This window comes from Nyctibius grandis, chromosome 3 (genome assembly GCF_013368605.1).
Source record: "Nyctibius grandis isolate bNycGra1 chromosome 3, bNycGra1.pri, whole genome shotgun sequence".
In the NCBI taxonomy this organism is placed as follows: Eukaryota; Metazoa; Chordata; class Aves; order Nyctibiiformes; family Nyctibiidae; genus Nyctibius; species Nyctibius grandis.
Genome location: NC_090660.1, coordinates 4,685,954 through 4,712,221, shown reverse-complemented (window position 1 = coordinate 4,712,221; position 26,268 = coordinate 4,685,954). Strand labels below are relative to the sequence as shown.

General features: G+C 40.3%; 1 protein-coding gene across 3 annotated transcripts in view; it reads right to left on the bottom strand.

Annotated features, from left to right (window-relative positions):
- Positions 1–921: 921 nt before the first annotated feature.
- The window catches only part of TRIP13 (thyroid hormone receptor interactor 13), a 26,649-nt gene continuing 1,302 nt past the window's right edge, over positions 922–26,268 (bottom strand). For 2 of the 3 annotated variants that reach the window (XM_068396394.1, XM_068396395.1), the window contains exons 3-14: positions 24,362–24,527; positions 23,926–24,055; positions 22,625–22,680; positions 19,129–19,219; positions 17,588–17,660; positions 16,525–16,588; positions 16,191–16,277; positions 15,292–15,398; positions 14,090–14,243; positions 13,793–13,905; positions 12,228–12,297; positions 11,436–11,648 (exon numbers count right to left, since the gene is read on the bottom strand). In XM_068396394.1, coding sequence (XP_068252495.1) covers positions 11,553–11,648; positions 12,228–12,297; positions 13,793–13,905; positions 14,090–14,243; positions 15,292–15,398; positions 16,191–16,277; positions 16,525–16,588; positions 17,588–17,660; positions 19,129–19,219; positions 22,625–22,680; positions 23,926–24,055; positions 24,362–24,527 — 1,207 coding nt within the window. In that variant the 3' untranslated portion in view covers positions 11,436–11,552. Of the gene's footprint in view, positions 1,001–11,435; positions 11,649–12,227; positions 12,298–13,792; positions 13,906–14,089; positions 14,244–15,291; positions 15,399–16,190; positions 16,278–16,524; positions 16,589–17,587; positions 17,661–19,128; positions 19,220–22,624; positions 22,681–23,925; positions 24,056–24,361; positions 24,528–26,268 lie in introns of those variants that run through there. The other variant, XM_068396396.1, reaches the window with a different exon arrangement.

Below are 26,268 nucleotides of genomic sequence, written 5' to 3'. Positions count from 1 at the left end.
TAGAGTGCAGCATAAATGAGCTCTTAATGGCTCTTCATGATTCTCCTTTCTTAGTGACTCTGATTAAAGAGCTGCAGTGGACAAGTGCAGTGAAGCTTCAAGTTACCTCTGGCTCTTACATCCTTTCCATGGACCAAACTTGATCCCAAAGCCTTCTGAAATCAAAAGAAGGACCTAAGCCTTGCAGTGACATCAAGGGTCTTTCAATCAGACTGAAGAAGAGGTATTTGTTATTCTAGACAACATTGGTTGGCACTTCTCACCACCAATGAGCTGTTTTTAAAAAATATCCTACTCTTTGAAGTGTGTAGGGAAAAGAATTAATATTTATTGTAGCCAGTAAGTCTCTAACAGTCTGAAATGCACATAAAGGTAAGAGCTACTGTAGCTAGTTTATTTGTATCCATCTGTAATTATAAGCTCAGGTTTACATTGAAACATAGCAAGCTCCTGTCTATATGTAATGTTAAGACATTAGAAAAAAAGGGCTTCTGCAGTTTTGTTGATCTGCTTTACTCGTGGCCTCCAAGCTGTGGTGCTCACATCATGGTTTGACACAAGGCCCACATGTTTGCAGGTGGATTTAAGGTGATGCTGAGCTCTGTTCAAGTAACAAATTGCCAGTCCACAGTCCCTCAAGGAGAATTTGCTGTGATGACCCTGAGCCAGAGTGAAAACAGCAGCATGCTTCTCCAGGCCCTTTTGAATGAGAGCACAGATAAGTTTTAGCATGAGGGTCTTCCCTGGGAGCAGAGTGATTTTTTGACTGCTTCACACCTGGATTGCTAAGGAAGCTGAGTACCAGTGCAGCATTATTCCTAGAAGATTGCCAACTGGAGTAAGGCAACTGCTCTATTTAATTATTAATGATTACCTCAGAGGGATTAATTTGATGATCATTCTCTCTAGCAGCAAAAGTCCTTCCATGACAGCTCTTCGCTTCTTCTTGCACAGAGTTCTACCAGTAGTGCATGAGCATAAATGAGGAGATAACAAACTGCTGCAAGAAATAAGAATGGTCAGCTGGGGATGGAAACTTAAAGTGTGTTTGCAATCAGACAATACCTAGCATCATGCTATTGATTGAGATTATGTAAAATGGAAATCGAGAGCAAATCACTGTACAAATATTTCTACAGTTCTAACAACTATAGCTTATTTCTGTACCATAACAAAAGAAGTCTGGGGGAAAGAAAAGTTGCTTGGAAAACAGTGTGCTCCCCAGTCTAGCTTGCTGCATATTGCTGAGTACATTTTGATCTAGCCTCGAAAGAAAGATAGTGAAGAAGATGGCAATAGTCAACTAGAAAACAAAGAAAAAGTCAGAAAAAAATCAAATGTCATTTAAAAAGGATGCAAAAAAAATACATGTTTTCCTACACAAATTTAGGAAATCTAGGAAATCACATAGTAACTGGAATGCCTAATTTTAAATGAGAATACTGGTAAATGGACATGTCAAGAATGAAGGAAAAAAATCAGTCAGAGAATGTAACATCAGAACAAAGTATGCTGGGAAGGCTAGTCAAAGAACCCATAAGAGAACAAACAGCTCTTGACTTGAGATTAAAAAGTATACATGATCTGATTCAAAAAAGTTACCATCTAAGTTTCCATACGTAACTGCAATACAGATTGTGACACAACTATGACATGAACTGTGACATAACTGAGGCAGGAGTTTTTCAACAGAAAAAAGACTTAAGTCGGGGGGCCTTGTTTTGTTATCTGGCTAATACCAATTCATCCATGCAAGAGATAAATGACCTCAAGATATAAAACAGCAAAAAAAAAATGGTTAAGAAGTGTACTGGAACAATCTACCTCACTTTGTGTCACTCTCACTGCTATTCTGAGGGTTTTTTTGTTGTTTATGGGCTGGGCTTTGAAATTACTTTCTGGAATTTTACGCCATTTAGAAAATTCTGAGGTTTGGATTTGATCCCTTTTCAGACACTGTTGTTTTCTTGTTTTCAGCCTTTCATTATAAACTGAACTCCTTTAAACTACATGGCTACTTTGAGACCAGCAGCGAGAAAAAAGACACTCTCTTCTGTGGCACTGTCTGTGGTCCCTGCCTGAATCATGCCGTTGTTCATAAGCATGGTAGGTCAAACCAGCCACTGCATATGAGGAAACATACTCTATCCAACCTCTGCTTACTACGTTAGTGCCTCAAGAATCCCTGCAGACTTAGAAAGGAAGGAAACAGATTGCATCCTGCTTTTTAGTTTAAGTTGATCTGCAGCAATGTAAAGCATAAAAGGTGTTTTACTATGACTACTAGCATTGTACTCAAGCTTGGGCATTCCACTGGAAACGCTATTTCCACTACCAACTCATATAGAGATGGTAACAAGTTAGAAACTTCTTCCCAGAGATTTTATCTCGGCAGCAGCAGAGAGGAGACACTATATGGCAGCCTGACTAGTAAAAGGCAGTGCAGGGTAGTGACAATCAGTGCTAGAAATTCTGTAGATAAATCATACCACCAAGCATCCTAATTCCTGTCTTTCTGTAGGAGTGGATGAGAATGGCACAGATCACTCCTGTTCCCTGAATGACTTAGTAGACCAATGAAATATAAGCAAATATTGACTATTCTATCCTTTGAACACACTTTAGGAAGGCAGGTGAATTTAAAATCAGATGTAAGAAAACTGGGGCAACTAAATTATAAGGAACTTATATGAACTTATGAACAGCCCGTCCATTGGGGATGTGGTGGAGAGGCAACCTATATCAGAGGTCCCACCACAGTCAGAAAAACCTGACAGGCGTATAGCTACCTCCTCCACAAGGAAGAAGAGAAGAGTTTTAGTGGTTGGAGACTCCTTTCTAAAGGGATCTGAGGGCCCAATATGCAGAGCTGACCCCCATCACAGGGAGGTCTGCAGCCTGCCTGGAGCCCGAATCAGGGATATCACCAGGCAACTCCCCAACCTGGTGAAGGCCACAGACTACTACCCCCTGCTGATCTTCCAGACAGGTGGGGAAGAAGCTGCATCCCGTAGTCTGAGGGGGATGAAGAAAGACTACAAGGCCCTAGGACGGTTGGTGAAAGAGTCTGGGGCGCAAGTTGTTTTCTCCTCCCTCCTTCCATTTTCAGGTGATGATGTGGGATGGAACAGTAGGATTCTCGCTATTAACGCCTGGCTACGAGACTGGTGCTACAGGCAGGGCTTTGGGTTCTTTGATAATGGCTGGTTTTATAAGGCAACAGGCGTGACAGTGGTACATGGGAAAGGTTTATGTCGTAGGGGCAAAAGGGTTCTGGGACAGGAATTAGCAGGGCTCATTCGGAGAGCTTTAAACTAGATTCGAAGGGGGATGGGGTGGTAGCTGGGCTTGCACCACTGGGGCAATGCTCTAGTGTTGAGGTAGACCAGGAGGCCCCCCATCCCCCTGGGGTGAAGTCAGGGGGTGAATCTGGGATGAAACCGCTGTGCCCAGCTCGCTCCCTGAAATGCCTGTACACCAATGCACGCAGCATGGGGAATAAGCAGGAGGAGTTAGAAATCCGTGTTCGGTCGGGGGGCTATGATCTAGTGGCAATTACAGAGACATGGTGGGATGCCTCGCATGACTGGAATGTGGTCATGGATGGCTATGTCCTGTTCAGGAAAGACAGGCCGCTAAGGAGAGGTGGTGGAGTTGCTCTTTATGTGAGTGAGCAGCTAGAATGTATTGAGTTCTGTCCAGAGGCGGATCAGGAGCGAGTTGAGAGTTTGTGGGTGCGAATTAAGGGGCAGGCTGGCAGGGGTGATACTGTTGTGGGTGTCTATTACAGGCCACCGGATCAGGATGAGGAGGGTGATGAGGCCTTCTACAGGCAGCTGAGAGCAGTCTCGCAATTACAGGGCCTGGTTGTTGTGGGGGATTTCAACTACCCTGATATTTGCTGGGAGGCCTACTCAGCCAGCCATCCTCAGTCCAGGAGGTTCCTCCAGTGCATTGATGATAACTTTCTGATGCAAATGGTGGATGAGCCAACTAGGAGAGGAGCGCTGCTGGATCTTATCCTCACTAACAAGGAGGGTCTGGTTGAAGAGGTGAAGGTTGAGGGCAGCCTTGGTTGTAGCGACCATGAGATGGTAGAGTTCAGGATCTCATGTGGCAGGAACAGAATAGCTAGCAGAATCACAACCCTGAACTTCAGGAGGGCCAACTTTGGCCTTTTCAAGCAATTGCTAGGGGAAATCCCATGGGACAGGATACTAGAAGGTAAGGGGGCCCAAGATAGTTGGTTAGCGTTCAAGGACTGCTTCTTCCGAGCTCAAGATCAGAGCATCCCAGCAGGTAGGAAGTCAAGGAAGGGGACCAAGAGACCTGCATGGTTGAACAGGGAACTGCTGGGCAAACTCAAGTGGAAGAAGAAGGTGTACAGATCGTGGAAGGAGGGGCTGGCCACTTGGGAGGAATATAAGTCTGTTGTCAGAGGATGTAGGGAGGCAACTAGGAAAGCTAAGGCCTCCTTGGAATTAAACCTGGCAAGAGAGGTCAAGGACAACAGAAAGGGCTTCTTCAAATACATTGCAGCTAAAACCCACACTAGAGGCAATGTAGGCCCACTGATGAATGAGGTGGGGGTCCTGGAGACAGAGGATAAAAAGAAGGCGGAGTTACTGAATGCCTTCTTTGCCTCTGTCTATACTGTTGGAGGCTGTCCTGAGGAGCCCTGGACCCCTGCGGCCTCAGAAGAAGTCAGGATAGAGGAGGAATCTGTCTTGGTAGATGAGGGCTGGGTCAGGGACCAATTAAGCAACCTGGACATCCATAAATCCATGGGCCCTGATGGGATGCACCCACGAGTGCTGAGGGAGCTGGCGGAAGTCATTGCTAGGCCACTCTCCATCATCTTTGCTAAGTCGTGGGCAACGGGAGAGGTGCCTGAGGACTGGAGGAAAGCGAATGTCACTCCAGTCTTCAAAAAGGGCAGGAAGGAGGACCCGGGTAACTATAGACCGGTCAGCCTCACCTCCATCCCCGGAAAGGTGATGGAGCAACTTGTCCTTGGTGCTGTCTCTAGGCACATCAAGGATAGGGGGATCATTAGGGGCACTCAGCATGGCTTCACCAAGGGGAAGTCTTGCTCAACCAACTTGATAGCCTTTTATGAGGATGTTACCCGGTGGATAGATGATGGTAAAGCTGTGGATGTGGTCTATCTCGATTTCAGTAAAGCGTTTGACACGGTCTCCCACAGCATCCTCGCAGCTAAACTGGGGAAGTGTGGTCTGGATGATCGGGTAGTGAGGTGGATTGTAAACTGGCTGAAGGAAAGAAGCCAGAGAGTAGTGGTCAGCGGGACAGAGTCCAGTTGGAGGTCTGTGTCTAGCGGAGTTCCGCAAGGGTCGGTTCTGGGACCAGTTCTATTCAATATATTCATTAATGACTTGGATGAGGGATTAGAGTGTGCTGTCAGCAAGTTCGCTGATGACACAAAACTGGGAGGAGTGGCTGAGATGCCGGAAGGCTGCGCAGCCATTCAGAGAGACCTGGACAGGCTGGAGAGTTGGGCGGGGAGAAATTTAATGAAATATAACAAGGGCAAGTGTAGAGTCCTGCATCTGGGCAAGAACAACCCCATGTACCAGTACAAGTTGGGGACAGAGCTGTTGGAGACCAGCGTAGGAGAAAGGGACCTGGGGGTCCTAGTGGACAACAGGATGACTATGAGCCAGCAGTGTGCCCTTGTGGCCAAGAAGGCCAATGGCATCCTGGGGTGTATTAGAAGGGGTGTGGTCAGCAGATCGAGAGAGGTTCTCCTCCCCCTCTACTCTGCCCTGGTGAGGCCGCATCTGGAGTATTGTGTCCAGTTCTGGGCCCCTCAGTTCAAGAAGGACAGGGAACTGCTAGAGAGAGTCCAGCGCAGAGCCACGAAGATGATTAAGGGAGTGGAACATCTCCCTTATGAGGAGAGGCTGAGGGAGCTGGGTCTCTTTAGCTTAGAGAAGAGGAGACTGAGGGGTGACCTCATTAATGTTTATAAATATGTAAAGGGCAAGTGTCAAGAGGATGGAGCCAGGCTCTTCTCAGTGACATCCCTTGACAGGACAAGGGGCAATGGGTGCAAGCTGGAGCACAGGAGGTTCCACTTAAATTTGAGGAAAAACTTCTTTACTGTAAGGGTGACTGAACACTGGAACAGGCTGCCCAGAGAGGTTGTGGAGTCTCCTTCTCTGGAGACATTCAAAACCCGCCTGGACGCGTTCCTGTGTGATATGGTCTAGGCAATCCTGCCCCGGCAGGGGGATTGGACTAGATGATCTTTCGAGGTCCCTTCCAATCCCTAACATTCTGTGATTCTGTGATTCTGTAACTTGTCCAGAAATGCATTCAGAGGATGTCAGAGCAAAGATGCAAGAAGCGGATTTCTTTACATGGCATAGATAAAAACAAAAGGAAGGATTATTATTTAAATGCCATTTTTATTAAGTAAAAGGAGAGAATTATTCCAAACAATGTATGTATTTTGTACTTCTTAACGGACAGAACGTCACAGCTTTATATACAATGCTTTTATTTACTCAAGTCTACCCAGAAGCCTTCACTGGACATTCAATCATTGTCCTAATAAAGGCTCATTATGTATGAAATATAACTTCATCTGGCTTGAAGTTGAGCAAAGAAATGCTTCTTTAATTAACTTCTTTAATAATCTTAATTATCTTTCATTTAAACTCGGATATGATCCTTAGAGAATTTGGTGTACCATCATTAAAATCTGTAGACAAAGCTATTTTATCTCAGACCCAGCAGTTTTGACATACAACCCCAGACGCCTGGTTTAAAAGGCATGTATCTATGTCCTCATTCCTCATCAAATTACCTGACACTTACTTTTTAGCAGACCACACCAACTTTATTCTCTTCAGCTCTTACAAAAACATATATAACATATAAATAAATTAAATAAACACAAATAATCTGTTGATTTCTAGAAACTTGCTTTAAAATTGTCATCCTATTCTCAATGTCTGGCCTTGGCTCTCCTATGCCCGGTTCTCATCCCTTTCTACACTGAAAATTATAAAGTGCAACACTGCACTGACAGTGAGCCATGAAAGCAGGATCATTTGAAGTGAATTGTGTATTTCTACAGGTCCAAAGTTTTAGACAGTTATTTAACCGTTAAGATTAATTTTAGAAAACTCACTGTCTTTGCATAATTTCCAATGGATAAATTCGGTAATAAAAGCTTTCCCTCTTCAACATCCTCTCCCCCAGTTTTGAAAATCTTGTCGTAGGATCTGGATCAGAAATGAACACTTTTAGCTGTTTGGAAAAATGTTAGTCACAGAAATATCTCATAAAATAAGCAGTGCTCAGCTTGGCAAAGGGTTTACATTTGCTTTTTGCAAGCACAAAAAAAAAAGATTTTACTTCGCTATTTCAGGATTATTTAACTGCTATAAAATCTCACATTCCACGCACTTCAATGTTCTATGCTCTAAGTGTTTGCCTTCTATGACTACTAGCACTGTACTCAAGCTTGGGCATTCCACTGGAAACGCTATTTCCAGTGGAAGGCTCAAAATTTCATTATCCATGCTTATAGTGACCTAGACTCCAAATATTTTTCTAAACCCACCACCCAGTGGATGAGATGGTTAAACTACAGTACAAAATAACTTCTGTCATAGTGTGGAAAACTCACTGTTTTTCATCTTTGGATCAAATTCTTCAACAGCTTCTTTTTATTTGGCAAAATATATCCCAGAATCTCTTTCTGTAAGGCTAAGCAGAGAAATTCTATGGTGTTACACTACTACATTACAGCTAACATCACATTTTGAAGAGGGGATTTTCACTGCAGCAAAGTAAATCTTGTTCTTCAGGGCTTTTGAAACTTTCAGTCAGCATCCCCATTCCCACCACTTGCTAAAACTCAAGGATTCATGCTTGCCATCTAGTGGCTTTGAGCAGAATTAGAAGCAATCTGTTAACAACACAGTAAAAATGGGTTTTTTTGTGGTAAAAGACAGTTGTTTAATTTATGGTTACATTTGAAAATCAAAAAATTGTTCTGGAAGTGTACCTGGAAAAGAGGACTATTTCCTCCATATTGGTGACCTTATTGCAGTCACAGCTACCTGAAGGGAGGTTGTAGTGAAGTGGGAGTCGGCCTCTTCTCCCAGGCAACTAGTGATAGGACAAGAGGACACAGCCTCAGGCTTTGCCAGGGGAGGTTCAGGTTGGACATTAGGAAGAATTTCTTTTCAGAAAGGGTCATTAGACATTGGACATTGGAAGGGGCTGCCCAGGGAGGTGGTGGAGTCACCATCTCTGGATGTGTTTAAGAAAAGACTGGACATGGCACTTAGTGCCATGGTCTAGTTGACAGGGTGGTGTCAGGGCAATGGTTGGACTCGATGATCCCAGAGGTCTCTTCCAACCTGGTTGATTCTGTGATTCTGTGATTAACTGAACACAGAAAGGAAACAGAGGATTAACATGTGGCCACTGAGTCTCCTGTGAAAAGAACAGTCGTCGTTACTATATTTGAGCATGTGATAGACTTACACTGACTAGGGGAGAAGGCTGTTCTGAGGGCTCTTCATATCCAACGTGTCCTTCCTTATAGCAGTCCTGGAAATCCATAAGACAATCCATGCAAGGTCCTGCATGTGGGTCGGGGAAATCCCAAGCACAAATACAGGCTGGGCAGAGAATGGATTGAGAGCAGCCCTGAGGAGAAGGACTTGGGGGTGATGGTCGATGAGAAGCCCAACATGAGCCAGCAATGTGCGCTTGCAGCCTAGAAGGCCAACTGTATCCTGGGCTGCATCAAAAGAAGCGTGGCCAGCAGGTCGAGGGAGGTGATTCTCCCCGTCTACTCTGCTCTTGTGAGACCTCACCTACAGAACTGCATTCAGCTCTGGGGCCCCCAACATAAGAAGGACATGGAGCTGTTGGAGTGAGTCCAGAGTCCAGAGGAGGGCCACGAAGATGATCAGAGGGCTGGAGCACCTCTCCTATGAAGACAGGCTGAGCTGGGGTTGTTCAGCCTGGAGAAGGCTCCAGCGAGACCTTATAGGAGCCTTCCACTACCTGAAGAAAAGCTGGAGAGGGACTTTTTACAAGCATATGTTGTGATAGGACGAGGGGAAGCAGTTTTCAACTGAAAGAGGGTAGATTTAGATTAGATCTTAGGAAGAAATTCTTTACTGTGAGGGTAGTGAGACACTGGCCCAGGTTGCCCAGAGAAGCTGTGGAAGCCCCCTCCCTGGAAGTGTTCAAGGCGAGGTTGGATGGGGCTTTGAGCAAGCTGGTCTAGTGGAAAGGTGTCCCTGCCCATGGCAGGGGGGTTGGAACTAGATGATCTTTAAGGTCCCTTCCAACCCAAACAATTCTACGATGTTACGATTCTGTGAATGCAGGGCAGCACTTTCCACACTACTGGAAATCACAGAGAAATAAGCCTCCCTCATTGTGTGAGTTTTCTTTCTGGAATTACCACCTAAAATAAATCACTCATCAGAATTAGTTAACTAGGAGCTCATTTAAGAGTAAATTATTGCTAGCCAGAGCACAAATCCCTGTATTAGCAAAAATCACACATACTAAAAATGGTCTCTAAATTCTGCTCAACTCTCAGAATACTAGCGTGTCCTAGTTGGAGTAGAAATACTTAGAATATCTATGAAATGCTAAGAAACAGGTAAACTAAATGGCTGAGGAATATTACATGATCTCAGATAAAGGAATGAGGAAGGAAGAAGGAGTAAACTGCAGGAACAGCTGTCTTCACAGTTTTTATAGCCTTGATATAATCAATGAGACTACAGAAAGTCCAAACAGTGCTAGGAAGGTCTGCTTTCGAAGAGGAGGAAATGTATATACCCTCAATGAAACATACTCAAGAACTTGCAATTTGTGGAGCTTCTACAGTTCTTAAAGAATCTCAGATCCAAAGCAGAAGATAATTCCATGCTTTTGCATTACCATGGAAGTACTCCAATATCTATTACATGGGTCATGAATACAGGCACACATACACCTGTATGGAATGAACACTCATTTTAAGTCTCTAAATCTCTTTACTTGAAAAGCCACAAATCCACTATGGACTAGAGTCTGTATAAAATTTTGCTGTTCAGCAGTTTTCCAATACCTGGCTCTTATCCAAGTTTCTTGCATGTACCAGTATTTCCAAAACAATGACTGTGGGAAAAATTGTGAGTACAAAATTGCAAGTGATTGAATTTGGTACAATCTTCTCTCACCCATCCCCTTTCTTTTTTTGGGGGGTGGATAGGGAATAATATTTAGTAAGTCATTTTCAAAAGTAATATAATGAACAGACACTTAGATATGCTTAACAAAGACGGTCTCTTTACATAAGTAGAGATGCCATAATAAAAATTTGCTAGCACTTGACAAGTTCTGTGCAATTTTTTAATGCACAGTTTATAGCGTTCATCAATAAAAATAGTTCATGACTAAATCTTTCATCTCATGAATGTATAGTACAACACTGACTTAAAAGATACAAACAAGGAAGTAACAAAACGCACTATCATTAAAGCATTTCCAATACCAACAGCTATGAGGCATGCATTAACTGGATATCATCAACTTAAATCTCACTATTTTACCGTCATTTAAGAAAAATTAAACTTCTAATCTGGGAACTCATTCTTTCAGCTGACTGCAGATAAAATACTTGTAAGTACAAAAGAAAAACAAGAGTTGACAGTTTTGTAATCAGTATTATATAGCATATGTAATTACCACATAAAAGTTGACTCTTTTAGGAACTGGATGCAGACATTTCCTGGCTTTTGTACTATAAGATGTTTTTCTCACAAATGATTTGTAACTTTTATGTCATGTTTATAAAACAAAACCAAACCAAACTTCATGCATTTTAAAGAACCTTTCTTACACATTGTAGTTACTCTTCTGTGAGAAAACATGGTCCACTCTGGTTCACGTCCTTGCAACACAATAAGTAGTATTACAAAATACAATTAAGTGATCTCTTGATTTTAAACTTTTGAATCTGATGTAATTAAAAGAAGTAATACTTGATATTAAATTTCAAGATAAAGAGATGTCAGTAGAAAACGTCTGGGCCATCACTGAGCACTTCAAATCCTTCTCAGTTTCATGCTTGTTATTTCAGAAGCAATAACAAATAGTGCATTTATGGCAGAAGTATCAGATCAAAAGACTGAACTGGTGTTGCTATTAAAAATATAAAAGAAGTCAGAAATATAAGAACTGATGCATGGATAGAAAGTTAGTGATTAAGAAACAAGGAACAGAAGTCTGCCCACTTTTAATAACTGCAAAAAATGAAAACTGACTTTTAGCAAGAATTTTTTACAGTACACTTATTGGCATTTGAAATAAAGCTTTTGAAAAATAGGCTGTAAAATTTCTTAATTGTTTATTAAGGAATGTTTTGAAAAACTAAATAGGCATTCCAGGTTTTTTAAGGTGTTGACAATCTATTTTACAGATGAACAGAAGCTGCACAGTTTGTACGAAAAATATGTAGCTTTCAGCATTAACAATACAGACAACTATAAGAGAGCAGAGTATCACACACAGTCTGCAAGTTTCTTTCTTTCTTCGAATTGTTTGTCTACTGCAAGTGAAAGAGCCTGAAGAAATGTTGTCATTGTAACACTAGGGGACTGAAAATGAGAGAACATTTTGTTAGACACACTACAGCAATAGGCATGCATAATATTTTACGTACACATCACAGTCTTTAAAAGAGAAATATTTGACTTCCATGTTACAAAATTTTCAAAATGCTATAAAACATAAAACTGCAGTTTGATTTTAAACCAGCTAGCATGGTAAAGTCAAAGTCATGCTATGTCAAAGTCTTGAGTCAATCACTATTACTGTGGATTTGCTTCAAAAAAGGATTTTAACAAATTAATACTATTTATAAAGTGCCAGAGGGTTTTCTTTCAGCAAGAAATTATCAGAGAACCAGTACAAATGTTCCGTCACAACATTTAATTAAAAGTAGAATGCTGTTGGACAGGTCAACCCCACCCGTTTCCTCCGATCTCGTTTTAAATTATGGGCAGCACAAAAATGTTTCAGTTTACAAAGCTGCAGAAACAGTGGGATTTACATTAAAAAGGGGCTTTAGGCCCAATCTTTTACTTCAGGCAGTGTCCAAATGTCTTCCCACCTGTCTCAAAACAAAACCAAAATATAATGAATAGAACAAATTTACTTGAATATAATAAACTTACTTGAATATAAAGTGCATGTGCTAGGAAAGGAAGTTTTCTCAGGACCCGGCCGCTAAGACCTTCACTTCTTCTGTAGTAAAACAGAGACAAATGCTGCTTAAATGCTAAATATCCACTCTTAAAAGATGACCTTTCCTCTTCGCGTTTCTCCCGTAAGTTCCTCTAAAAAAACTCAACTCCCAGCTCAGCAGGTCACTTGCAGCACTTTTAGCAGAAGCAGGAAGTGAACAGACAACTTCAGCCTATGGGAGGCTACACGGTACAGAAAAGCAAGCAAGGATACAGAAATAGCACAGTCATATTTGCCTGCCCAAGCTTTTATCATGCCCTTCGTATCACTATGCCCTATCCGATGAATTTGGGGGAATGTCCACACTGAAAGGGTACGGTACAGACTTAACCTTCCATCCACACTTGGAAGAACTTAAAAAATTTATTTTAAAGGCTGGACCTCATGGCTACTGCTTATCTCCTTCTTCCCAGCATTTCCATACAGCTTCCTTTACCTCACCTACTTGATATATGTTTCCATCCCTTCCAAGCACCACTCTGTGTATGTAGAACCCAAACCTCCATGCCTGGAAAAACTTACTTGCTTTTACTCCACTCCTCATTGGTTAAGATTGCATACTTCAGGAACAGAAGGAAAACACATTTTCCTGACTTGATGAATGTTATTTTATTTTGTTCCATAGGGACCAGCACTTTGGGAAAAAATATTGCTTGATATTCACAGAATCACAGAATCAACCAGGTTGGAAGAGACCTCTGGGATCATCGAGTCCAACCGTTGCCCTGACACCACCCTGTCAACTAGACCATGTCCAGTCTTTTCTTAAACACATCCAGAGATAGTGACTCCACCACCTCCCTGGGCAGCCCCTTCCAATGTCTAATGACCCTTTCTGAGAAGAAATGCTTCCTAATGTCCAACCTGAACCTCCCCTGGCGAAGCTTGAGGCTGTGTCCTCTTGTCCTATTGTGAATATGATTTTTACTGTTTTAAGAATTGTTATGCTGCAGTGAAAGGCTATTTGCTCTACTAGCATACTCAGCAAATCATAACACTCTCCATTTACACTTCACTCCTTTCCTCTTTGCTTCTGTTCACTTATATCTCGATACTAAAAAATGACTTAGTGGATTGCAAGGCACTCCGAGACACTTTCTTAGCAGGAACTAAGGCTAATGCTATTTCTGCTAAACTGCATTACAATTCACAATATCCACTGAAACCTGAGGCATCTCACTAATCCACCCAGCAATTTGTCCAGAGGACTTCAAAGGGCAGAGCAGAAACCAGAAGCAGTACTAAGCCAAGCCACATCTGAGACTAAGAAATATTGGCAAATCCTGGTCGCTTTCACTTTTTTGTCCCTGAAAGCTTTTGCACTAACCCTAACAGAAAAAAAATGAGATGTTTCAGAACTCTAGCTGCTATGAAATTCAATTACTTTTAGACATCACTCCACAACTCATCATATATATACACACACACACACACATATATATACACACACACATATATATATATATATAAAAAAAGTAGAATTTCAGAATCTTACCTTGAGATTTCTTTTAGTACAAGGCTTAACCTTGACACATTATTTTCTACGAAGCCTATCATCTCTAGCTCTCTGAGTGTCAGGAGCTGTTGTCGAGGATATATTATTTGACACTAGAAAGAAGAGTTATACACTGTTGTACAAAAAACTTAAACACATTCAAAATTAAATTCTACAGTAAGAGTGAAAATACAAAGAAGGAATTAAATTTGTGTAATTTTGTTATTTAGGAAGTATGATTAAAATGTCAAATTTATTAAAACAGGACATTTTACAGTCTTGCTTTCAAAATATTACCTTCATCAGTTCTTCCAAGCAAGAAAAATATATTCTAAATATTGCTGCAGTGGATGGAGGTCCAATGTATTGCTTTATGTCAGCCCTGTCTACAAAGGCCATGTCAATTTTCTCCGTAATATTTGAAGTAGTCAGGATAACTACATTGGGATACCTTCAAGATAAAAGCAGATTTTTAGGTCACATGTACAAGAATTATCTTTGTGACTGGCAAATTGATACCTTCCTTCTTATGACTCAAACCATTTCATGCAATAAGCAGTCACATCACTCGTCAGCCACCAATTACATTAAATGATCTGAAGCTGTTGGCAAGTTATCACCAATCTCTTTTAACACATAGTCTCTTTCTTTCAGCTGCTTCTCAAGTGTCCATAGTTTCTCAAACCTGATTTTAGAAGTGATATGCATTAACTGTCTAGAGCCTATTGGATAGTTTCTGCCACAAAAAAAAAAAAAAGATTATGAAAAGACTCATAAATTTGAACATTTAATCTACATGTTTTCCATTTAAATTCAGTAGAAAGTATGTAGTTTGACTGGGAATGTGACACATTCTAATTGTGGATGACATTAGAGTGAGTTTAAAAGAGAAGTAACATCTCCTTGCTCTAAGAAATACTGAAAGAACATTCTTAACCATAGCTATTTGTAGATGAAACCTGTGAACTTTTATGCATGAATAAGCCACTTACCTTTAAATAGCCGCAAGACAGGGTCAAATACTAGGGCATCTTTCTTTCTGTGAAGAGCCAAGGATGCCCAAAAGGGGAGGGAAGTGGCAGGAACAAAATAAGAGATGGTATGCTGCACTAAATCCAGCACACAAAGCGGAGCAAGCAGCATTAAGGATTGCTTCTAAGCAATGTGTTGTGTGAGTCTGCTTTACATTGACCTCCAGAAGCTGTAAATAATGAATGAATTCTTCACTGATCTCGTTCTTGTCTCTCCAAAGCAGACATCATGACCATCTGCCCTGTATCTCTCCCTAGCTTTAAGTATACTGTCTGTAGATTTGATTGTTCACTCAGTTGCATCCAAAGTATTCTGTTGGATTACTCCTATTTCTTTTCACAATTAGCACCATTAACAAAGGATAGTTCACTAACCAGTTTGGTTTAGGATTCTAAGTAGGAATTAAGGTTTAGCAGGAATCCTGAAATTATAAATTACCTTTTGCTGGTGCAATAACATGAGTTTACCTTTTAATCTGATCTATTTGTGTCAGCACAGCATTCACCACACGAATAGCATCTGAAGGCTCTGTGCCTGCCTGGAAGGCACTGCGGGCTGCCGTGAGGCTTTCCACCTACAAAAAACAACCCAAACAAACAAACAAGCAACAAAAAAAAAATCATCAAATACCAAAAAAAACCACAAAAGATTGTATATTTGGAAATAATCCGGACAATACACCTCAGATCCTTGTGTCTGGTATGTAAAGCTTCATCTTCAAAATCTTTTGTTAAGTAAGAATTTACAGGGATAGGGAAAGGAATGTCAAGGAAGGAAAGTGTAGTGAGTGAAGTCCCTGTTTAGACAGCAGAACAGAGGCTGGTTTTCATTTTAATTGAATTTCGGGGGCGGGGGGGCAACACACACAACAGAATAATGAATACATTGAATTTAGAATGAGCTTCCCATAGAAACTCCAATATAACAAAGCTAATAAGTTACGTACTTACTAAGTTGCTTATGTATGCAAGTCTGAAGAGAATCTAGACAATGAACTGAACCATAATAATGCTTTTTAGAGCTTTACAACATATGTAAGAGCACAATTAATACAAATCCAAGCTACTTTGAAGTTTAAAACAATACTCCACTTGTAAACACACAGCAGCAAGGGAAGTTCCACCAAGAAAGGTTTTGCTCCATTTTCAGCTGGAAATTGTCTACTAAACCATACTGTGTTCCTCCCAAATCTCTCAAATCTGCAGTAGTCAAGATTAAAATTCACTCTTCTGCACAAAGTTATGTAACTTACAAAAAAGCATAAATACGCTTTTATCGTTCTTTACGAATGACCATTATCACAGTTCCCTCGCAGGAATTTAGATTCTTCTAAATTTTATGTACATCGATGCTATTAGAATCATACCTCATCAATCAGAACAAATACAAGAGCATCTTTGTCATCAATTAACTCTTGAATCTTCTGGAACATCTTGGTTACAAGCTTGCCACTCTAGAAAGACACCATATGCATATGTTTAACTATTTCCTTATCACACAACTTTCCAAGCCTTACCATATTTAAAAATGGAAATATCTGTTTTTCAAAGTAACTTTCTAATATAGCTTCTAAGTGTTCTCAAACACATTCATTATTCTGAGTAATCTTTGGTGCACAGACTTATTTTATGAAATAAGCTCAACAGAAACAGTGTTATTTCTAAAACAGTGCCTACTTCATTAGCTACGTCAATACATACCTCAGAAAACCACTTAGAGAAAAGGCTATGGCTGTTTATTTCAATTAACTGTCCATACTTATACCTAAAGTAAGAAGGGAAAAAGAAGTATCAACTCTATTGTAAATAAAAGTCAGTGGTATCATTAACTTCTGTAAGTCTCATTGCCTCCATTTCAACCCTGGAATTCAGTAAATTAGTACTTTAAATTACTTATTTTTCAAAACATAATACCTGTTTTGAGTTTAATTGTAATTTCCAGAAATGTGTCTCACTAAAATTCCTTATATTAAATTGCTATCAGAATTCCTTCACTAGAACAGGTGCTATTTAAATATAGTTTAAGTAACAGCTACCATGCTAATGGCCTCATTCTTCTGTTCTTGTAAGATTTCATTCAGCATAGCAAGAATATATATAAAAGCATGAAGCTTATTTACTTAGCTCTGTATGGATATCCTTAGGACAAAATATCTCAGCCACACATTAGATAGCCCACGTTCATCATAAATTCAGCTTGGGCTAGAGTCAGATCACTCCAATAATTACACATTATTTATGTTACACCTAGTATTTTATATAACTTGTTTTTTTATATAAATTTGTTAAGTTGCTATGAAGTTCAAGGCTAACTCTTATTGCTCGTCTGATATACAGTGACCTCTGCAGACTGTAGCATTCAGACAACTCAAGTACAAAACAAATTGGTTACAAAATCACTACCTATTAAAAACAGGCTTTCTTGAACATGAAGATACAAATAGCAGGCTCAATATTCTGCGATCCTTTGTCCTTTAATATTCATTGATGTACAATGTGAGCACAAACAAATGACTATATCACCACTGGAATTTGTTTCACATACCTGGGCACAAATAATTACACATTTTATAAGGCATTAAAATATCGTAACCAGTCTCTCTATCAGACCAATTTTACTGCTAGCCAGGTGCACTATAAAAGAACTATGAACATTAGCACTTGGCACCAGTTACTTGAAATCAAATATTAAATCTCTTTGGACTACTGAAAAAGAACAACTAACAATAGTAAGCTAAAGTGAAAAATTTCCAAAAATTATCACCTGTATGACAGTCGAATTGTCAGCTTCTGAGCCAATGCTTTACAGAGAGAGGTTTTACCAGTTCCAGGAGGGCCTGGTTTGAAATCAGATCCATATATTACACAGAATCTGCATCAGATTGTTAATGACATGTAACATCTGTTTAACTACTGCATTTCATTACAGCACTAATTGTAGAATGAAAAAACAGCAGACAATGACTCTGCACACCAGGGTATTTTGAGAAGGTTGCTTACTCCACTATAGTCCTGGAGCTGAGCTTTAAATTTATATAATTTTCAACTATTAGTATAGTTAGTGTAATAGTTTGTATGAAGACACCATAAAGTTAAAATACTCAAAAGCCACAGAAGCAAAGTGTATCACCCCAGCAGGGCTTATGCTTATCAGCATTCTCAAAAATCAGTGCTATGCTTAAACTTTTATCTTCCTGAAACATACTCTTCTAACATGCACATCAGAAACACATCACGCCCAGTTTGCTCATCTGTCCACTTCCCCAGAAATCTCTACCTTGGGACAAACTTTTTGGATCTTGCATGACACCCTATGGAAGAACCACACAGCCTTTCTCCAAACAGACAAGTACAAGCAGAGTTAATAGAGTATGGATGTATGGAAGTTGATGTGTGGGTGCTAAACAAGCTGGTAACATCAACCAGATGACAGTACTTTCATCCAAAGCCAGTACTGCCATTATACCATAAATGTATTTTGCATTACAACAGTTATAGATTTCTCAGTATTAACTTCTTTGTGATCGTAATAATGAGCTCTTTACTAAAATTAAATATATCTCTCATAGATATACTGTTAACAGTATGAAATAGTTTTCCAAACAAAAACATCCTGGGGCTTCTAAACTGATAAACAGTTATAACTTAAGTATAACCAACACTCATAACAAATATTTCCACTATGATTTTTTTATTTTTGAATACCAGTACTGATGAGAAAATTGTAATTATTCAATTTTGCAAGAAAATAGATTCAGTTGATATTAATCTCATTTATGGTATAACCTCCACAGTAAGCTAAGACTGAGGATTATGGCTTCGCTGAGATAGCAATAACTACATTAGCAAGAGTACTGCCTTCATACTTGGCAACAGAACACGCAGAGTTAATAACACAACACAGATTGATTTCCCAGTTTCCTCAAAAGCTTCTATAAAGCCATAACTAACAAATTTTTTAATACTGTGATAGAACTGTAACTAATGTATGGCTCTTAATGTCCTCAGTATCTGCATTATTTTTGCACTTTATAGCAAAAAAAGCAGTAGTCACTTAAAAATGAAAATTAAAAAAACTACTATCATTACTGTATTGTAATTTTTAGAATTTAAATTCCTGCAAAACAGCACATGTGAACGTTGATGTGATTCTGACATTACATGTCATCTAAATTTGTATTATAGAGAGAATACTTCTCTGCTGCTTTTGGAACATCTAATTTCACTACACAGAAGTGCAACACGAGTTTTTCCAGAAGGAAAGTATAAACAGATGGGCAACGAATTAAGACAGATAATTTTTACCATGCAGCAAAACAACTCTGTTCCACGAGATCAGGTTGCTGTCAACGTTCTTGTCAGAAAACAATAATGTTGTCGTCACATAATCAAGTAACTAATTGAAGAGGAGAAAAAGAGACACACAAATTAGAGACATACCAGAAAATACAAAAAGAAGCAATCTCCTCATTATGTCTATTGTGTACATAAAAAAAAATTGGGCTCATGTCTTTTAGTCATAGGCAAATTTTCCTCTCTGCAAGGTTGGAAATTCATTTCCTTCCTGCCCTCAGGAAAAAGAATAGCATGTACTGGACACAAATGGAGTTCCAGAACTTTTGCATGAATAAATTAAATGCTTTAAGGAAGTGAAATTATTTTCATTTTCCATCGTCCCACTTACAGTGCTGTAGTTTAAAACACAAACTGCCCAAGCACAGAGAGTCAAAGACTCAAAATCCAGGTGCTGTTTAGATGTTGTACAGCTCCATATTTGTTCAGTTTGTTGTAGTCAACCGACCAGACAAAGCTTTTCCTGTCACATTTTAGTTCCTTTCTACTGAAGCATTTGTATCAGTGAGGACAAGTTGGGGACAGACCTGTTGGAGAGCAGCGTAGGGGAAAGGGACCTGGGGGTCCTAGTGGACAGCAGGATGACCATGAGCCAGCAGTGTGCCCTTGTGGCCAAGAAGGCCAATGGCATCCTGGGGTGGATTAGAAGGGGTGTGGTTAGCAGGTCAAGAGAGGTTCTCCTCCCCCTCTACTCTGCCCTGGTGAGGCCGCATCTGGAATATTGTGTCCAGTTGTGGGCCCCTCAGTTCAAGAAGGACAGGGAACTGCTAGAGAGAGTCCAGCGCAGAGCCACAAAGATGATTAAGGGGGTGGAACATCTCCCTTATGAGGAGAGGCTGAGGGAGCTGGGTCTCTTTAGCTTGGAGAAGAGGAGACTGAGGGGTGACCTCATTAATGTTTATAAATATGTAAAGGGCAAGTGTCATGAGGATGGAGCCAGGCTCTTCTCAGTGACATCCCTTGACAGGACAAGGGGCAATGGGTGCAAGCTGGAACACAGGAGGTTCCACATAAATATGAGGAAAAACTTCTTTACAGTGAGGGTAACTGAACACTGGCACAGGCTGCCCAGAGAGGTTGTGGAGTCTCCTTCTCTGGAGACATTCAAAACCCGCCTGGACGCGTTCCTGTGTGATATGGTCTAGGTAATCCTGCTCCGGCAGGGGGATTGGACTAGATGATCTTTCGAGGTCCCTTCCAATCCCGAACATTCTGTGATTCTGTGAAGTTGCACATACTTCCCCAAATGCTTGCTTCTAAAAATAATGCTACTTCATTTTAGAATTACCTAGAATTAGGAAGTAGAGAACACTTTCAACAAAATTAATATGAAACTCAGGTGTGAATCTATACTGATTTTTACCTATAATAACACCTGACACCATATTAAGTTCTGTTGCTATTACCTGTAATGTGCTTTTGATCCATTTGTGTTAATAGGACAATGCAATAGTATTCCTGCAATATCTCATGCCCAAGCATTTTGCAACCTGAACTTCATCCAGCATGTTTTTCAATATTATAGACACTGTAATATTTTGAAAATTCACAGCAACCATTCCAGAGTCTGTAGAATCCAACCATACACAACCAGTTCCATAAATTAAAGAATGAACATTCATCACAATTATTCTTACAGAAGTTAAGTAGTTCTAGTTTTAGTCATTAAAAGCTACCACTTCTTTTTACCAACGTACACTTACAGTCAACAGTGATCAACTTGCCGTTATTTAGTAGGTCAGTAAGTCTAATTTAATAGTCTTGTCACTTCACAGATTATTTGGAAAGCAGTTCCATAAATTAGACAAACACTGATGTGTTAATTGATGTTTACCTTATAAATGAAGAAGTACAACCACTGGAATGTTTTGCTTTACTACAGATGGTCATAAAGACTTATGTGAGAATACTGTATCTATGGTATTATAAACAAGATAATGAATTAGAAATCAGCCCATCACACAATAAGTTGAACACTTTTAGTGATTTAGTTCCCTCAGTTAGTTTACTGCAAGGTAACAAGAGTACCAGTAGAAGGGAAGCACTGCAAGTACAGCTGATAGCAACACACTTCTCTTTCAGCGATACCAAGCCACCAAAATTGCTTTATCATTTAAAAAAACCCCACACCAAAGACACAACAGATCTTTTGGGACCTTCACAATGAAGAAATAGAGAACTGATTTCAAAGAATGCTGCGTACATTTTTTCTAAGCCTCTTTGAAGTTATTTTTTCCACCAATTTTCTTCTCCCCTTCTAGAAAAACATGCAATTAATGAGCCTTAAAACAAGGTGCAGTATTTTAATAAAGTGAATTTCTACTCTGTTCTACAGAACATTCTCTTTTTTTCATAGAATCACAGAATCAACCAGGTTGGAAGAGACCTCTGGGATCATCGAGTCCAACCATTGCCCTGACACCACCCTGTCAACTAGACCATGGCACTAAGTGCCATGGCCAGTCTTTTCTTAAACACATCCAGAGATGGTGACTCCACCACCTCCCTGGGCAGCCCCTTCCCAATGTCTAATGACCCTTGCTGAAAAGAAATTCTTCCTAATGTCCAACCTGAACCTCCCCTGGCGAAGCTTGAGGCTGTGTCCTCTTGTCCTGTCGCTAGTTGCCCGGGAGAAGAGGCCGACTCCCACTTCACTACAACCTCCCTTCAGGTAGTTGTACACTGCAATAAGGTCACCTCTGAGCCTCCTCTTCTCCAGGCTAAACAACCCCAGCTCCCTCAGCCGTTCCTCGTAGGTCAGACCCTCCAGACCCTTCACCAGCTTGGTCGCCCTCCTCTGGACTCGCTCCAACACCTCAACATCTTTCTTGAAGTGCGGGGCCCAGAACTGGACACAGTACTCAAAGTGCGGCCTCACCAGTGCCGAGTACAGAGGGACGATCGCTTCCCTAGACTTTTTCATGCAGGCTGATGAATATGTCCAAAGCAAAAGTGAAAAATCTTCTAAGAAGTTTTAAGTTGCTACCAAAACAACACCTCCAGCTGTTAAACTTCTGATTTCTGTAGAATAAGCCAATGCATATGAAGAAATTGTAATTTGTGGCACAAGCATCACTGAATCCAGTTTCACAGGGAAACAGATTTTTTGCAAAGCTGACTTCACAGTAGTACATGTTGATACACGTCTGGGATACGATATTTAATCTCAAAACATCATCATTGTCTTCTTTTGTTAATGTACATCAGAGAGGTAGGTAACTATTAAAAATTATATAGAGATTTTAACAAGAATATAAAGCTTTGCAAAATGGCTTAGACTATACTACCTTTCAAAATATAGAAGTGTTAATAAGCAGACATGACAATTTTTTCTTGAGCTGGTGATTTCCAAATTACTTCTCCACTGGATGCAGCAAACTTCAAACAGGCTACATTTCAACTTTACTTCTCCTCAAGCAGTTTTAATTGTTATTAGTTTTCAACTTACGTGTGATTTTACTTCAATGTCATATATAAGACTTTCCCAAAGGCCATGGAATTCAGCTGCAAAAGCAATATATTATATACTTGTTTAGGATAAATCAAGCTGGGAACTTGTAATCTACCATCGCAGCAGAAAGCAGTTTTCAAATTATTCTCAAATAAATTAAGGATTAAGAACAGATAGACAAGAGCAATTAAAATATATGGAAAAAAAACATATGAGTTATTTTTCTCAAAATGCAAACACTACTTTCTAACAGACAAATTCAGCAGTTTCACAATTTCTATTTCCTCAAATAATTGTGAGGAGAAATTAATCTTAATTTCTTAACATGAAAGGAAAAATATCATTCTTTCCACCCTCAATAGGGGATGGACCTACATTTCCCTAAGAGCTATGAAAAGTTGGGGTGGGAGGAAGGTTCTAAGCCCGATTTCATAATTCAGGGTTTTTTTTTAAACATCACATGTAGAGGATGAAAAAAAGCACATAACTGAATAATGCATAAAAAATTAAATTTGTGTTTTGGGTATCAATCTTTTCTAGCAGTTAGTTTCTAGCTTTCAGCAAAGAAAAGCAAAATAGACTGAACAATTATAAACCACAATAATATGGGAATAATGTCAAAGTATCAGATTGAATTCTTCCCAAAGAGAAACGTAATGGATAGTTAGGCTTTTCACAAGATGGAAAGAGCAAGAAACGTCTCAGAATCACTGTCCCTTGGAGCTTAAGTTCACACCTGTACTTCTCCTTCCAATCCAACTTCTCCAAGTACAACATAGGGACAGGCAGGCCATGCTCTATCGCAGAGCAAAGCCTTATTCTTCCTTTCAAAAGGCACTCTGGGGACTCTAAATCTCTTTAGTTTGTTTGTTTGTTCCAAATATAAGAGCAGCACTGTCTTGGGGGCTGGAAGCCAGCAGTGGGCTTTGGAAATTGAATGTTTAAACTGATGAGTTTCTTGTGAGTCTCCAAATAAAAATCTGGAATGCAGCTTGTAGGGTTAAAAATTTGCATGCTTCTGATTATGACTATACATTTTATTCCACAAGACCAGTTACTGCCACCCATTCACAAGTATTACAGAAATAAATGGTCTGTTGTGGAATCACCTGGAGTAGTTCAGTCAAAACCATAAAGAAGAAGGTCCAAATATATCGGTTCCATCGACAAAGGACAAAGTTAAACAATATATACAAATAATATCTTTAACAGGTAACCCTATGTAAACACTTTTAGCCTTTCCAAGATTTTCTTTCATTGTAATTTCTCTAGACCTTCCGGAAATATCACAAGGGTACCTGCTGGTAGCACCCAGTGGTTAGCTGCAATGATATCCTCATTCTCTTCTTCTAGGTTTTCACAGCTTGGTCCTCCTTCATTCAGATGAAAAATATGAAGAGAAAGACTGCTTTTGCTCAAGTCAATAGGCTAGAATGGACATAAAAAGACTTTTAATACATTGTATTTCTCATTCAAAGCTGGTTATAACATAAGAAAGTTACAGTTCTCAGCTGGAATTCAGCTTTGAAGCCTACTACTTCTGTTTCAGACCTTACTAAGGGTTGCAGGCCCAACAACTTATCCACCTTTTCCTGGTTATACCAGTCAGCCTAATAAAAGATACTACACCGTCCTAAAGACCTTGTCTTGCTTATGTCCTTAGGCTATCACTAGCCTACCTACAACTAGTTCATAGGCAAATGAACAGAGCTGTACATTCTTAACTGTGAATACCTGTCTGTCTTTCAGTTTCAGCTCCGTATCCACAATTGACACGGACTGCACGTTGCTGTTAAGGAAACCATCATCAAACTCTGTCCACTTGTAATCACCAAAGACGATGTTATGTCTGTTCAACAGCTTTAAGACACTCATCCTGATATCTTCTTTCTTGGCCACGCTAACAAGAAAGAAACAGCATTAGTTATGGCATTGACATTTATAAGGAAGCATGAACTAATATCAGAGTGCTTTATTTCATACACTAAGCCTACATGGAAAACAGCTTCCATCTCACAAAAAAAAACCACCCAACACTAAACCAAAAAAACAACAAAAAAACCCCCACCAACCCCCCCCCGCAACCACCCCCAAAAAACCAACTCGCACAAAAAACCCAAAACCCACTCAACCCTACCCCGTAACGTTCTGCAGAAAAAACCCTATCAAATTCAGTTTGTTTGCAAAAGCAACAAGTTTGATGCTTGTTTTTAATTTGTGCATTTGTGACACAAGCCAAAGAAGAGTATTTGCTCTGTTTGCAGTCATATCAGGGAACATGGAACGACACAGCTAGAAGATGTCAAGAATGGAATCAGCTACGCCATCTGACTGCTTTTCACTAGGAAAACCAGAAAAACTCAGAGCCAAGCTACTAGACTGAATTTGGTACACTTAGCTTGGAAGCTCTGTTATGCTTTTATGCCTCGAGACAGCTGATATCTCAAGATGGGGACATGCTATAAGGAGAATTCCAGTAGAAGAGACAAGAACTACAGGAAAAGGAATATCATTTTAAGATTTCAGAAAGGCTTTAATTTAATTTTGCAATTTCAGTGATGTATTCCCAGTTCCTTGTCTTTTAAGCCTGATAAAAAGAGAGCAGTGGATATTTTACACTGTGACTTTAGCAACACCTTGGACACACTCTCCCATAGTATCTAGATAGCCAAATTGGTAGGATAAGGGCTGGGTAAATGGACAAAGTGGCTGGACTGTCCAGCTCAAAGGGTTGTGATTAGCTGTACAAAGACTAAGCAGAGCTGCTAGCAAGTTGGGCAGGGAAAGATGGAGTGGTGCTGTAAATATTGGGACCAACACTGCTTTTACATCTTCATTTACACCCTGGACAATGGGATGGAAAGCAACTGCAACAAGTTTATGGATAACACCAAAGCAGGGAGAGCTGTCAGTATACTAGAGAGCAGGGCTGCCATTCAGAGGGACTTCTGCAGCTTGGAGATATGGTTTGACAGGAACCTCTTGAAGGTCAACAAAAATAAATGCTAAATCCTGTCTCTCCATCTACCGCCCAGGCAACAGTACAGACTGGAGGCCAACTGCATGAAAAGCAGCTTTGCAGAAAACGACCCAGGGTGTACTGGTGGACAAGTTGGCAATGAGTCAGCAGTGTACCCCTGCTACAAATAAGGCCAATCTTATTTTAGGCTGCACTAGCAAGCGTGCAAACGTTAGGGAAAGTGATTCTTTCTGTCTACTGGCTGTTTGTGAGGCCACATCTGGAGCACTGAATCACAGAATCAGCCAGGTTGGAAGACACCTCTGGGATCATCGAGTCCAACCGTTGCCCTGACACCACCATGGCAACTAGACCATGGCACTAAGTGCCATGGCCAGTCTTTTCTTAAACACATCCAGAGATGGTGACTCCACCACCTCCCTGGGCAGCCCATTCCAATGGCTAATAACCCTTTCTGAAAAGAAATTCTTCCTAATGTCCAACCTGAACCTCCCCTGGCGAAGCTGGAGGCTGTGTCCTCTTGTCCTATCGCTGGTTGCCTGGGAGAAGAGGCCAGCTCCCACTTCACTACAACCTCCCTTCAGGTAGCTGTAGACTGCAATAAGGTCACCTCTGAGCCTCCTCTTCTCTAGGCTAAACACCCCCAGCTCCCTCAGCCGTT